General features: G+C 41.2%; 1 protein-coding gene across 1 annotated transcript in view; it reads right to left on the bottom strand.

Moving 5' to 3' along the window:
• TEC (tec protein tyrosine kinase) overlaps positions 1-16,100 on the bottom strand; it is a 129,539-nt gene that overhangs the window by 26,587 nt on the left and 86,852 nt on the right. Inside the window, exons 4-9 of the mRNA XM_075859594.1 lie at positions 12,744-12,825; positions 11,310-11,438; positions 9,188-9,222; positions 6,499-6,689; positions 3,512-3,577; positions 1,592-1,646 (exon numbers count right to left, since the gene is read on the bottom strand). Coding sequence (XP_075715709.1) covers positions 1,592-1,646; positions 3,512-3,577; positions 6,499-6,689; positions 9,188-9,222; positions 11,310-11,438; positions 12,744-12,825 — 558 coding nt within the window. The remainder of the gene's footprint in view (positions 1-1,591; positions 1,647-3,511; positions 3,578-6,498; positions 6,690-9,187; positions 9,223-11,309; positions 11,439-12,743; positions 12,826-16,100) is intronic.

The following is a 16,100-nucleotide window of genomic DNA, read 5'->3' on the forward strand; positions in this document are numbered from 1 at the left end:
GCGAGCACCGCATCAGATTGGTTTTGGAGAGAGGGAGGGAGCTCCCTCTCATCCCACCGGCACCCAGCGATAAGATCGCCGAGTGTCTGTGTCTCCGATGGCAGCCGGGGGCCTAATAAAGGCCCCCAGGTCTGCCTGTAGTAAATCCCTGCTAGATCATGCCTCTGGCATGACCTAGCAGATGCCTGTCCGTTTTACACGGACAGGCATAATACACTGCAATACAGAAGTATTGCAGTGTATTATAAATGCGCTCGGATAATTGCATAGTGAAGTCCCCTAGTGGGACTAGTAAAAAAGTAAAAAAAGGTTTAATAAAAAGTGAAAAAAAAAAAAGTGAAAACAAATCTGAAAACCCCACTGTTTCCCCTTACAAACTGCTTTATTATTAAAAAACAAAATAAAGTAAAAAAAAGTTACACATATTTGGTATCGCCGCGTCCGTACCGACCCCAACTATGAACTTATTACATCATTTAACCCGCACGGTGAACGTCGCAAAAAATAAAATAAAATACAATGCAAAAATTGCGGTTTTCTTTGAATCCAGCCTTAAAAAAAATGTGATAAAAAGTGATCAAAAAGTCGCATCTGCTCCAAAATGGTACCGATAAAAACTACAAGTCGTCCCGCAAAAACAAAGCCCTCATACAACTGCATCGGCGAAAGAATAAAAAAGTTATGGCTTCACTGGTTGCAGGCCTCTGTTCCGGAGATTGCGGAGCTACTGACTACTCTCAAAACATTATTGGGGTATGATAAATTGGAATTAGAACGACACAAAGAAAAGTCCACAGAGGAGTTCTTCAAAACTTGGCGTACATTTATTGAAAAGCATTATTCTACAGCTGAGATTGGCGTTTTAATGCGTACATTTTAATATACATCATGGTATAATTCGCAGTGAGTTCAGGGCACTCTGGGCATGTTACAGAGCATTTAGGAGATTGACTACGGAGATGGAGGGGATTAGGGGGGAAGTGATGTTGGGATTTGTTTTGACTTGTTAATTTCTTTATGTTTTGCTGATTACAAGTAAAAAGTAAAATTACTTTGAAGTTGGAACACACTGTTCTATGATATATATTGTACTGAATGTGTTGCACACATTATTCACCTTTTATCAAAAATTATATTTGAAAAAAAAAAAAAAGTTATGGCTTTTTGAAAGAGACGATGGAAAAACTTAAAAATGGCTTTGTCATTAAGGTCTAAAATAGGCTGGTCATTAAGGGGTTAATGATGCATGTTCTTAATTGTGCCATAACATTTTGAATATTGTGTACATTTGTTTAACTTTCATTCTACATCAAAATATTTGCTATTACTACTGATATCATAAGCTCTGCGAAGCTATAAATGTTGGAAACTATATTGTCTTGTCATGTCTTTTATTGACAAATAAAGAGTTTGAAAAAACTAAAAGTGAAATACGAGAATATTAAATATTCTTAATTATAGCCTAATAATAGACAAATTAGTTTTTATTGTTATATGGATAATAGTTCTATATAAGCCCAGAATGGAACAGAAAGGTGATTCTTAGTGATAGAATTCTTAACTATTGCCAATGAGGTTTCACAGAACTTACTTCCATTTTAAGAAGCTGCTCCGCTTTACTTCTGTTTATACTTTTGCTGTACCATCTGGAATAGACAAAAATATCAGCCACCCCTGTATAATAAAAACCCTTGTATAATAAGGCTAAGTTCATACTTGCATTGTATAATCCGTTACTCTGATCCGTAACGGGCTCCTTTTGACTGATGAAAAAACGGATACAAATGGATTACAATCTGTTTCTATATCTTTTACATTGACACCAATGATAAAAATAACCCATCTGTTAGACATCCGTTTTTTTGAATGGAGAAAAAAGTCCGGTACTCTGCACTTTTATCTCTGTAAAAAAAAAACGGATGTCTAACATAACGGACACGAAAGAACTAACAGATGCAATTCAAAATCTCATTTATTTAAATCAAATACATTTTTAACAGATTCGTTTTTATACGTTATTCTGATCTATAAATGGATCAGAGTAGCAGATTATACAATGCAAGTGTGAACTTAGCCTAAACAGCACAAGCTGTGGTCCATGAACTCTATTACACATATTGGCAGTAACAGATCGGTAAAATCAACTAAAAAGTACAGCCTCATTCTTCCAAGTTTGTCTGTCTCCCCCAAGTCTCCCTCTCAGTACACAGATGGCATATAACACAATATTTATTGTCTCTCAGGTTCTAGTCACACCGGGGGCATAGAACTGAGGTATACATTTTCTTTTCCTTTATAAAAAAAAAAAAAGGGTATGCTTAAAGGGACACTCTGGCCAAAACTAAACTTTCCCATGTGTACCATTCTGGTATTCCATGTGTCAGTATCTCACCTGTTCTTTTTCTTGCTGCTTCTATCTCTATATATCAGAATGGGATGGTTGCTCAGCAGCAGTGTGACTCAGGCTCGGTGACACGCTTTCTCTACTTGATTCTAAGAAGATCTATGTGTCACCCATCACAGTGTCCCCCCAGTATGCAGAAATGGTATGGTCTTTAGCTGGTCATGTGATGCTGTGCTGAAGAATCATGGGTTTGATAGCAAAGCAGAGAGGAAGAGAAAGCTGGGGAAATCTAAGAATCAAGATGGAGGCTTTTTTAAAGCACAGACAAGGCAGGAGTCCATAAAGCAAGTACATAATACATAAAAGAAGTGAAGAGTGTGGTATACAGTCAGGGGGGAATGCAGACATGGAAAGTTGTCTTTCCACTGGAGGTCCTCTTTAACTGCATGCAAAAAAATGCATTTGTTTGCAAAACAGATGCAAAAGAAGACATACCTTAATATAAAAAAAATTTGCAGCACTGAATAGTGTGGTTGACTACAGTTTTCAATAATGTCAAGAAACAGTATTAAGATGTTAGGCTTAAAAAAATATTCCAAAAGGACAATGTTTAACCAACATTTAGTTTAACTAAACCTATAGAATACGTCACAGGATAAGTTTGGATAATTTCTTTTTTTTTGATAGCCAAATGTATTTTTTATAAAGGCGGGGTGAATAGGGCCTAATATGTGTACCTGTACTAAGATGTATGAAGATGTTTTGTCTTTGTTACTTTTTATTAACACAAAGCACCCTTTCCTTCCTGGCTGTCGCGACTGCATGTGAACAATGTGAGACACAGAAATCTATGCCTACAGTTTTAAATCTATTAGTATTCGCTGTTCCCCATACAATGTAGGGGAGGGAATGTATGTGCTGAGTCACAGTCACTATGTTTACAGGCAACCGTAGCCAGCCAGAAATAGAATACAAAGCTATTAAAACATATTTTTTAAATCCCCATAACATGGTCACTTAGGACCAGAAAAAAATAAATAAAAAGAACTCGCAGACAACCCATTTAAAGTAACATGAGCTAAGTCACTTTCATAAAACGGATTCGGTGGTTAGTACAGTATTGGTAGCAGGTATGTCTCCATTTGTAAGCTCCCAAATTATACTTACGGATACTGGTCTAAGTTGTCTTGTTTCTTTTCTGTCACATAGTTGCTAGGGATATAACCTTCCTGTCTAAATCAGCAGATAAAGAAAACAGTTACGGGAAGAAATGTTCTACATAAGTCACCATTTGCATAATTTCCAACCGTTTTAAGAACGGGGAAAGGTAAAATATTGATCAGTCATATCCAACATATGTGGTTTGTGTCTATCACTTTTGTATTACTTAAGTAAATTTGCTGTGAAAGCATAAATTTTCCATTTTTTGTCATGAACAAAAAAAATGTAACATGTGACAATGAGGAAGTGAAAACACTAAATACCTATATATTTACATAAATACTGTCACTGTGTCTGGAGAAAAGCCAATGCACAGAGGTGTGAAAAAGACCAGGACTATGAATGACGTGGCCATGAGAATACATTGGAAATGTGTGTAACCCAAAGCAGGTGTGAAAAAAATTCAGATGACTGGCACTTTTGCACAACATAACACGGTCAGATAACAATCATACGACAATCTCAACCGATGTTCCTATGACGGACCAGAAAAAAAGAATTCACAACACAGATGTGAACCTAGTCTTACTGGTTATCCTTTTATAGTTCTCTAGCAGCAATAACCACACAGTTGGGACAACCTGCTATCACTTTAGTCTACCCACAGTGCAATTCTGCAAGACTGCAATATATAGCATTTAATTACTGCTTTTCCCTAATGATGCAAACCGTGCGTGCGGCCTTGTTCATGTTGTTGAGCCAAACCTGGGTTTAGATTTTACAGACAATTGAAGTGGCATTCTTCACACAACGCGTTTTTTTAACTGGATAATTTTTGGATATTTGAATTCTCGCCAGATAATATAGACAGCTTATTCATACAACACATTTCTAGGCCGCTGCATGCATATAAAGCAGGGGTGGGGAACGTCTGGCCTGTGGGTCATTTGGTCTGGCCTAACCTCAGTCTGACCGCTGCTACTCACTCACATTTAGGAGCAGGAGAAGGGCAGACGGAGCCAAGTATGGCGGCAGCAGCGGCGGTCTGAGTGAGGTCGGTGCATGCCGGCCCAAGAGTGGATCAGTCCGGTCACCTGACCTGAGTCAGTGACGTGAGGTCAGGTGACCGAAATGGTCCCCTCCTGTTACAGCACGCCCCGACCTCACTCTGACCGCCGCTGCCACTGTGTCATTGCCTCCTTGGGTCAGTCCGCCCTCCCTACTTACTCGAAGTGAGGTACAATGGACTTAAAGGGAATGTGTCGCTAGAAATTATTATTTTTTTTTTTTCAGTTAAACAATTAGTATTTAAGTGATTACACATTGTTTTAATTTTTCACAAGTCAGGAAATATTATAAATTTGATTCTAATTTATAACATTTTCATGTGCTGGCCACTAGAGGGAGAAGTTCCCAAAATTGCAGCATGGTCACTGTGGTAAAGCAACCTCATTGATTTATGCTGCAAATTTGGGGTGGACACACTCTCCTCTAGTGTCCTCATACAATCCCCCCTCCCTTCTTCTGGCTCAGGCCAGGAGAAGGAAGGGTTTGAATGTCTTCAAACCTCCTACACTGTGTGCCGCCATTTTCTGAGTGACTGCACAGTGCTTGGAGGATTAGATACAGGGCTCAGCAGACAGTATAACACGAACATACACGAACATAATACACACATCACATACACGAATATAAATTACCTGCCGCCGCCGCTGGTCTATGCTCCTCTTCCTTACGCCTTCGCTTCATTGAACATATGGCCGGAAGCCGCGGCCGGAAGTCGTCAACTTAATGTCCGGCAGCGGCTTCTGGTCCACATGAAAATGGCGCCGGTTTTCGCTCTACGAACGAGCTTCGTTTTGGTCTGTGTGGGAGCGGCGAATGTACCGTTCCCACACAGACGGCGCACGCAACTGAGGATGGAACGGCTCCCGTTCACATTCCCTATGGGGTTGTATGTGCCGTATAGCATCTCTGTATGTGTCGTTAATCGACACATACAGAGATGAAAAAAAAAATGGCAGCCCCCATAGAGAAGTAAAAGTAAGAATACATTAAAAAGTAAAAGATGAGAACACATTTAATTAACATTTTTGTTAATATTATATTAAAAGCATTATAATAAAAAATAAATAATCATGACACCTTCCCTTTAAAGGGGCTTTTTTAATCAAGGACATTTATGATATATCCACAGGATATGTCATAAATGTCCGATAGATGCGGGTCCCAGGTCTATGTCTTGAAGGGGGCCTCTAAACCCCGTTCTACCTCTTTGTGTTGTGGCTGAAGCTTGTGGTTTCCGACCAAGAAGAAAACAGCGTAGCTCGCTGAGTCCCATAGAACTGAATAGTAGTTACGGAAACAGCGTAGCTCGCATGCTGCGCTGCTTTCATAACTGCCATTCACTACTATGGGAGTTACGGAAACAGCATAGTTCAGCGAGCTACGCTGTTTTCTTCTTCATGGTCGGAAATCAGCGGGAACACAGAGGTAGAAATGGGTTTAGGGGGCCCCGTTCTAGAGATAGGTGCGGGTCCCAGAGGTGGAACCCGCATCTATCTGACATTTATGACATATCCTATAGATATGTCATAAATGTCCTTGATGGGAAAACCCCTTTAAGTAAGTCGGAACAACGTACTGATGCGAGCTATTTTCAAAACTTGCCTAAGAGTTGACTGCGCTCCAGAATGACCGACACATCATCATCAATACTGGCTAACATCACACGCCTCACCAAAGAGAAGCAGTTCCAGCCATCACATTTGACCAAATATAGCAGGCTGATTTTTAAGTAAATAATTTTGTATGGCCCACAAATGATATTATAAATATCCAAATGGCCCTTGGCAGAAAAAAGGTTCCCCAGCCCTGGTATAAAGCTTTCCTTTTTTCCTTTATACTGGTCATCTATTCAGGAAAAAAAATGCATGCAACAGCTGCACCATTAGTGCACTGTGAGAACCTAGCACCGTGGCTTGTTTCCTTACCCATACTTATTTCTTGCTTTCCACCAGTTCGCATCCTTCTTTACCAAAACCACATATTCTTCCATAGTAACCAAACCAAGGTCACGCGGATCCATTGGATGAAAATCAAACAGAGCAATCACTATTTCTTCTTTGTCTCCATAACCATCCACTGGGTCCTCATCTGGTAGTTGTGGAAGTGGATGACTTAGCTAAAAAAACAAAAAACATTAAGCCCGTACACCAACTGCTCGTCTTGACAAAAAAAGCCGATCAGAAATTAAGCTGCTCAACACTCACCCTATCAATTCTGCAGCTTCGTTTTAGTGATCGGTAGGGTCTCATTGCTCAGAAGTTTTTCGAAAGTTTAGTTATCCTTTAAAGGGGTTTTCCAGGATTAGTAAAAAAAAAAAAAAGAAGGTATTTTTCCTACAGATACCTTAACTCTTGTCCATTGGCTGTGTTTGGTAATGCATTTAAAGTGTCCCTCCAAAGTTACTCTTCAGCACAATCTGACAATCTGAAGCCCGGAGAGCCGTAACTGCGTGCTGGGCAGTACAGTTGCTGAGACAATCGTACGACGCTCAACGAGAATCGTGCACGGGTCCTATTTTTATTCATTAGTAGGACCTGTGCACGTTACTCGCTGGGTGTCATACGGTTGCCTTTCTCAGTGTGCAGTTATGGCTCTCCACACCCGATGTCCGATTGGGAGGCATAGTAACTTTTGAGGTATACTTTAAGTGAGTAGGGAAAATGTGGCAGAGCTCTAATAGTAGACAAAGCCCATAGACAAGAGTGGTGCTGTTTCTGGGAAAAAAGCAGACCTTTTTTTCTAATCCTGGAGAAACCCTTTAATATATGACATGGGCTACTTAACAGTGCACACATTATGAGTAACATGCCATATATGTCAGATAGATGAGGGTCCCAAATCTGAGACCAGCACCTATCTCTAGAACGGGTCCCTTAAACTCTGTTCTAGCTTTTTGTGTTCCCACTGACCCTTGTGACTTCCGACCATGTAAGAAGGAAACCGCATAGTTCTCTGAGCTCCGCTGTTTCCGTAAGTCCCATAGTAGTGAATGGCAGTTACGGAAACAGCGTAGCTCACATGCTACGCTTTCTTCTTATATGGTTGGAAATCACAAGCGTCAGTGGGTACACAGAAAGAGGTAGGGGATATGGGGACATATAAATGTCCCTGATGGAAAAACTACAATTATTTAAATTTCCAGTTTTCCAACTGACCACTAGAGCACGCACAATAGTCTGTTTTCCGCAGATCACTGCAGCTTTGTATGTAACTTAGACAGGGTCAGTTGGGGGTTGGGCAGTTAGGCTCTGTTCACATCTCGTTATATGAACACATTTAGAAAATAGGAGGATAGAGGCCAAAACAATGTCTGAATAGGTGTCTATGCTTTCCTATACAGTGGGCAACCGCCTACTTTTTTTTTTGAACATTGGCATACATCAGAGCCTTCAGTTAGATGAAAATGTCTGGGAATATTCTCACGTAAACCTCCGACATAAAGCTCTGACGAAGTGTGAACAGAGGCTTAAGCTATGTTCAAATCATGTCTCTGCCCTATGTTTAGCGTGTATGTCGGGAAAGCTCCCCGACGCACACGCTAAATCTGTCCATGGGGCTTCATTAGCCCGACAGCGTGCTCTTTTGGCCTCTCTCAAACTGGCATACGTCAGCGAGGTATTTCTACACAGAGAGGTTTCCTGGCCCCCTTGCATCCGGCCAAATATGGATGACATCTAAACGTCTGAACGGGTGGGGGGGCACTGAGCCCTGTTCTTCAAATACTCTAAGGGTATTTGCATGTGAGAAACATAGGGAAAAATCTCTGACTACACTATGATGAATACTCTCTTTTTACTAAACCATGTATGAACTGCTGTCTAAATCTGACTATCTAATCATATTGGAAATATGCCATGAACAAATGCTAAAATCCTTTATGCATGTTTTTTCTATTTCAAGAGATTTTATATGAAAATAAATAAAGGTTATATTTTACATACAAAATTCTGGATCTATTTTTTCCTTCTTCCCATGATTGGGATCATCTGGGGTTCACACAGAGAACCACCCACCCGCACGGAGGCACCACCACACCATACTTTCCCAACAAGACCAACTTGGGCTGTTGGGAAGGTACGATAAGTCCGCCATGCGCGTGGGGCAGTTCACAGAGCTGACATGGGGAGACAGGGGAGCCAGTGAAGCTATGTCATTGGAGCTTCCCTGGGGTAGCCCCAGTGACCTAACAGGCCAGTTACGTCACTACGGCTACCACAGGGAAGCTCCAGTGACGTAGCTTTCCTCAAGCCGACTTAGCAGCCGGGGACTCTGGCTGTTAGAAAGCAGCGATAGGGCCGCCGTGCGGGTGGAGGGTTCTCTGTGTGGATCCCAAAGGATACTAATCATGGGGAGACAGGGCGGCCAGAGTTTGCAGGCAGGGAGGCCTCTGCTGCATTGGGAACCTCCAGTGCAACTGCCCATATATGGACAGTTACGTTACTGGAGCTTCCCAACATATCCGTTAAAGCAATGGTGGGCAACTTAAAATTTGGGACTGTTATTATTATCATCCACTAATTTATTTTTGCTCAAAGAGCAATAAAGAGTATGTTTTATCCTTCCATTTATAAATACGTAAAAAACATGACAGAAAATATCTTCTGCTTCTCTTACCTCATCTGGTATAGGAGGTGGAGGCTTCCTTGGGACTGGATAAAGCAAAATAAATAGCAGAAATTATTACAGGCCACACGGAACATTATGGGGCAGATTTACAACTGTGTCTGCAGGTAGAATGTACTGAAAAAAAATTCATTTTAGACCAGAAATTTACACCTCACTAAACACTTTTAAAGTGTGTCTCGCTAAAGGGGCGTGGTTTAGTGGGATGGAACACGACTCAATAGAAAGGGACATGGCTTAATAGGCGCCAAAAATCGGGCACAGAATTCTGTCACAAAATAAGCCAAATCAAAGGTGGTATAAGGACAAGAAAAGTGTCTAACAGGTCGAGCAAGATGTGCCAAATTTATCATACAGCATGCACCAGTTCATCTTTTGACTGCCTTGTCTAAATTGACACTGTCTAAATCATAGACAGCTTAGAAAATCTACCCCAGTGCGTAGTTAACCAACATTGCTACCAAAGCCATTTCTCCCTAACATTTTTTTGGTCAGAACCTATAAGCAGGTACAGTGGCAGAACATGGCCATATAGTACAAGGTCATTTCATGTTTCCTAAGTTAGGCTATGTTCACACGGAGTATTTTGGGGGAGGAATATCTGCCTCAAAGTTCCAAACGGAATTTTGAGGCAGATATTCCTCCCCCAAAATACTCCGTGTGAATAGCAATTATCGCGCCGTTTTTCGCCCGCGGCCATTGAGCGCCGCGGGCATAAAACACGCTTTCTCCTGCCTCCCATTGAAGTCAATGGGAGGTCGGAGGCGGAAGCGCCCGAAGATAGGGCATGTCGCTTCTTTTTCCCGCGAGGCAGTTTTACTGCTCGCGGGAAAAAGACGCCGACGCCTCCCATTGAAATCAATGGGAGGCGTTCTCGGGCCGTTTCTGCCGAGCTTTGCGACGCGGTTTCCGCGTCAAAAAACTCGGCAAAAGACCCCGTGTGAACATAGCCAAACTCTACTGAAGTCACCCTCCTCCTATTACTGTCAGACCCCATAAGGACCGCTAAAAAGGTCCTCCTCAGACACTTTTTGTATCTGCCGCACAGCAATAGTATTTTATAGCAGATGCATTTCCCTTTTAATTCCACTTTATCTCTGCCCTTTAAATGCAGACAAATTCCACCCACTCTACACCCCCACAGATGGCTCCAAACCTCAATCCCTATATGAACAACAAGTGGGCTAGACATGGAAATGATTACATTTATAGATCTACTGATGTCACTGGATTTCTATGTCTATACCACCCTAAAACATAACTTATATTTCATCTATATTATTAGACAAAGCTAATAAGAGAATGAATAATACTTGTAAACGTCATTGAGTTGCTTTAATCAGACTAGCCTGATTTATCTAAGGGTGGCTTTTACGTGCTTCGATAATGCGTATGATTCGACAATTATTCATCATTTTGATGCAAAACGGTCTAGTAGCGTTTACATTTATGATAGTTCTACGATTTCGGCTTCATTGCAATGTCAAATAATTACCACATGTAAAGACTTGTATGTTTCCATCACGAACAGGAGCTATAGATGAACAATCGGTCGAATCGCTAAATCGTACCTATAACCGAAGTTTGTGAAGCTACCCTAAGAAACTATAGACTTTGATGCTGCAGACAGACACCATTCATGACACTTCAAGGCCATATACATCAGGTCAACACGTGTAACAATATGTCAGCGAATTGTGCCTAGTACAGTATATTAGATATGTTTTACTGTTCATTAAATGCCACCACTAAAACCCTACAAATAATAGCCGCTCAAATTGTTTTACTTGACCAGGCATCCCCAGTGTTATGAGGTCAATTGTTTAGCGAATCCTTACCGTCAGACTAACATAATAAATGGAAAAATAAGGTAGTGTACGGTACTCGTATTACAACTGCATTGCATATAAAAGGCATATCTATAATAGAACGGGCCCCTGTTTTATGCCATACTCTGTACACTATAACATAAAAAGAGTTAAGCTTGTATTCTGCTAATGGACTCGTGGGACAAAGGGAAAAATGTTATTTATTTGCCCTGTTTTAATATTGGATATCTCCAGAACCAGAGTAGGGCAGTGTAAGTACATAAGGGAATCTCTTTGCTACTTACATTCATCAAAAAGATTATATTCTTCACATCCCGGAGCCAGCTTTTCTGTTTGCCTGCAGCACTGATAGACACCATCTGCCCAAAGCTGAGGATGGTACTTGGACAAAGTATTATTGTTATACTTTATTTCTAGAATGGAACCAAGAAAGATAGTCTTACTGGAGTGGTGCCAAATGTTTAAAAAATAAAAAAATCATCTAATCATATTCTGGAATTAACATATGCTAATCACTAGACTTTGTATATTAAATATTCTATACAAAACAATGTAAAAATTGTGTCAAATACTACAGCACTTATATATAGGAAGAACAGCAGTTGGGGAAGGCACAGTCATGTAAACAGAAAATAGGCAAAAATATAATATATTATTGGGGGTAACAGGAAAAACAAAACCAGTAAAGACCATTAAATAATATTACAAAACTACAAAAGAATACGGCCAAAGGGGGACAAACGTAAATAAGATGTTCCCACACAGGTCAACCGACTAAAGAAATATATCCATTATAATAAATAATTGGAATAATCTATCCAGGATAAGTGCTATCCGAATTGTTTAGAAAACAGATATCCAAAGAAGTCGCACCATTTGTATTTTGCGGCCCGTAAACAGATTTGCAAAATACAGACAGCATACGGATAGCATCTGTGTGCAGTCCATGGTTTTCACGTCGCCAAAGACTTGAATGGGCGAGATTGAGCCACAAACACGGACAGAACAGGACGTTCTCTTAGTTTTGTGGCCCATTCACAGATCTGTGAAAAACACAGTAGTGTGCATTGGGCCACAGAAATTAATAGGTCAGTGTGTTATCTGTTAAGAAAACCGATAGCACACTGACAAAAACAACGGTTGTGTTCATGTAGCCAAACAATGAGAGAATCAAACCAAGTCCCATGAACCAAGTCCTGGTACAATTATGTTAATAATGAATAAAGTGGCAGGAGGGATGAACTCGTGAAGCCCCGCACGTATCACCATAATGTGGCTTCCTCAGGGGTACAAATTGAATATGAGTTTTATATGGTGTTTGCACAAACCTCAACAGTTTTGAAAAGTGTCTAGAAAAAGGAGCGTGGCTAAGAGTCATACATTTTGTACCAAATTTATTAATTAAGTGAACCTTTGTTTTGACATCAAATTACTGAAGTAAAGTGCGCCAGCCATGAGATGGCATAAAGAAGAGGAAACTGTCAAACATATCTAGTAAGTTTGACCAAATTTATCATTCTATATGCGCCATTTTGAAAAACTGCGCACAATTTGCACCTTTTACATCGTCTCAGAAAATTATACATCTTACAACATTATTGATAAATCTCCCCCATGTGTCTGCCTAATCACAACAAATCCTTTGCGCTAAAAATATAAAACTGGTATTATGCCGGCTATTTTATAAGAGAATCTCCAACAATAACTATAAAGGTCACCTTTTTTTAGGCTCTTCACCCATTGGGACCGGCTGTAAGCAGTAGGTGCAAAGACATACAAAGTGTTTGTATCATAGACAACCTGTGAAATGCAGAAAGGAAATATGATGAGGGAAACAAAACACCACACCAACACTAAGGACTTGCTACAGGAAGTTAACAGTGCCCACAAAACCAGATTATTAGTATAGTATAATATAATATAATATACCAGCATAGCATAATTTTAGAAACTAATTTGACACTTTAGTGACCAGCCTATTTTGGGTTTTAAAGGGGTAATCTTATCTCAAACATTTATGGCATAACCACAGGATATGCCATACATGTCCGATAGATGCGGGTCCCATCTCTAGAACGAGGACCCCTAACCCCCATCTTACCTTGTCTTGCAGTCGCTGCTCACTGGCCACTGAGTTACAAGGTGATCGGCAGTACAGAAAAAGCCGAACTCGCCGAGCTACGTTGTTTCTGGAACTCCCATAGAAGTAAATGGGAGTTACGTAAACAGCGTAGCACAGTGAGCTATGCTGTTTCTGGAACTTGGGTACTATGGAAACAGTGTATCTCCCTATGCTACACTGTTTCTGGAACTCACATTCACTTCTAAGGGGGTTACTAAGGGGGTTACTGAAAAGGTATAGCTCAGCAGGCTCGACTATTTATATAGAGAACAAAATCCAGACATAGATAAAAACTGCATTCTCATGATACAGAGCTCCAGATCCACTGCATAAACATAGGGGGGGGGGGGGGGGGTTTATTAATAACTAGCGTTTCATACACCAGTCCTAAAGAAGCACTCCGTGTATTTATTTTCCGTCCCCCACTTTAACATGTGGTAAAATGTAGTGTAATATTGTATATCAATTTACCTGGTCCTGTATTTCACGTCTAGCCGCTCATTTCTAGACTGCCGCAGGGTTATGTGATCTTTACTCTGACTCTATGAATCCTACAGTGTCTGAAGTAGATACCGGAGGTCAGTGTCTCAATGCAAGTCTATGAGACTCACATCAATGATTTCGTAGACTTGCAATAAGGCACTGACTTCCGGGCCCTACAGCAGACATTGTAGAATTCAGAGAGTGAGGGTAAAGATAACTTGATCCAGTGGCGGAACGGAATGGAGCAGCGTCCTGTAAAATACAGCACCAGGTAAGTTGATACACAACATTCAATGGGAGAAGAAGGCTGCAATACCCGTGAATCGCCTCTACATCTATATCGACGATTCACAGTGAGCAAATACAACTGAAGGAGTGCTACACATCCTTCAAAACAGCTTATTGGAGGGGGTCCTAGGAGTCGGACCCCGACCGATCACCTAATGATGGCCTGTCCTGAGGATATATTTTTACTGGCTGGAAAACCCCTTTAAAGAGGCTCTGTCACCAGATTTTGCAACCCCTATCTGCTATTGCAGCAGATAGGCGCTGCAATGTAGATTACAGTAACGTTTTTATTTTTAAAAAACGAGCATTTTTGGCCAAGTTATGACCATTTTTGTAGTTATGCAAATGAGGCTTGCAAAAGTCCAAGTGGGTGTGTTTAAAAGTAAAAGTCCAAGTGGGCGTGTATTATGTGCGTACATCGGGGCGTTTTTAATACTTTTACTAGCTGGGCGCTCTGAAGAGAAGTAACATCCACTTCTCTTCAGAACGCCCAGCTTCTGACAGTGCAGATCTGTGACGTCACTCACAGGTCCTGCATCGTGACGGCCACATCGGCACCAGAGGCTACAGTTGATTCTGCAGCAGCATCAGCGTTTGCAGGTAAGATCGACTTACCTGCAAACGCTGATGCTGCTGCAGAATCAACTGTAGCCTCTGGTGCCGATGTGGCCGTCACGATGCAGGACCTGTGAGTGACGTCACAGATCTGCACTGTCAGAAGCTGGGCGTTCTGAAGAGAAGAGGATGTTACTTCTCTTCAGAGCGCCCAGCTAGTGAAAGTATTAAAAACGCCCCGATGTACGCACATAATACACGCCCACTTGGACTTTTACTTTTAAACACACCCACTTGGACTTTTGCAAGCCTCATTTGCATAACTACAAAAATAGTCATAACTTGGCCAAAAATGCTCGTTTTTAAAAAATAAAAACGTTACTGTAATCTACATTGCAGCGCCTATCTGCTGCAATAGCAGATAGGGGTTGCAAAATCTGGTGACAGAGCCTCTTTAAGACAAAAAATAAAATCTGTGCCAGCTATAAGCAGGCGTATATTTGCGCTACAATTTGTGCAATATTCTGTCTTTAGAAATTATAAACCTGTCAGAAACTAGCTGGATGCGCTCCCTACTGGTTAGATAAGTCACCACTAAAGGGAACTTAGAAACTAACTACATCTTGTTTATGTATCGAACTCCTAAGCTCCCCCTAGTGGTGACTTCAGGAAGCCAGAATTTTAACTTTTAAATCTACAGATTGTTTATGCAAGGGGCTTTGGATTTGGAGCCTTGTATCATTTAAAAAAATAAAGAATATATTTAGAAATTAAGAGCATAGAATTTTGTGCCAAAAAAGGGCATGCTGTTTAAAGGTGGACACTTTCTTTTTAAGCTCAATATCCTGTAATTATAACAATTTAAAACCCTAAAAACAACTGAGCTGTGCTTTATACCGGACTAGCCATAAAAGTGGTATTCCCACCACAACAATTTATCATCTATCCACAGGATAGGTGATGAGTATTCGTTCAATGATCAAGAGAACGGCAGTCCCACTGTGAGGGTATGTTCACACGAGGGCGTCCGTAACGGCTGAAATTACGGGGATGTTTCAGCCTGAAAACATCCCCGTAATTTCAGCCGTAACGGCATGTGCAGGCGCTAGAACGCCGCGTCATTTACGGACGTAATTGGCGCTGCTATTCATTGGAGTCAATGAATAACGGCTCCAACTACGGCCAAAGAAGTGACAGGTCACTTCTTTGACGCGGGCGTCTATTTACGCGCCGTCATTTGACAGCGGCGCGTAAATTACGCCTCGTGTGAACAGACAAACGTCTGCCCATTGCTTTCAATGGGCAGATGTTTGTCAGCGCTATTGAGGCGCTATTTTCAGACGTAATTCGGGGCAAAAATGCCCGAATTACGTCCGTAAATAGGCCGTGTGAACATACCCTAAAGGATCTGCCAGACAAAGCTTCTGTGTCGACGCCCGTGGTTAATCAGTCTGCACCTGCTCCTAAGTCTGATAGAGTGACTCGATCTGCTACCACTCAGGCTGGTAGGCTCAGGAGTGGGAGAACCTATCACAGCCTGGCCAGACGGTTATAGCTCCCACCCTCGGTCTATTTATACCTTCATTTCCTGCTTGTCTCTGCCTGTGATTCTTTCCTGTTTCCTGGC

The sequence above is a fragment of the Rhinoderma darwinii genome, chromosome 1, assembly GCF_050947455.1.
Source record: "Rhinoderma darwinii isolate aRhiDar2 chromosome 1, aRhiDar2.hap1, whole genome shotgun sequence".
Taxonomy (NCBI): Eukaryota; Metazoa; Chordata; class Amphibia; order Anura; family Rhinodermatidae; genus Rhinoderma; species Rhinoderma darwinii.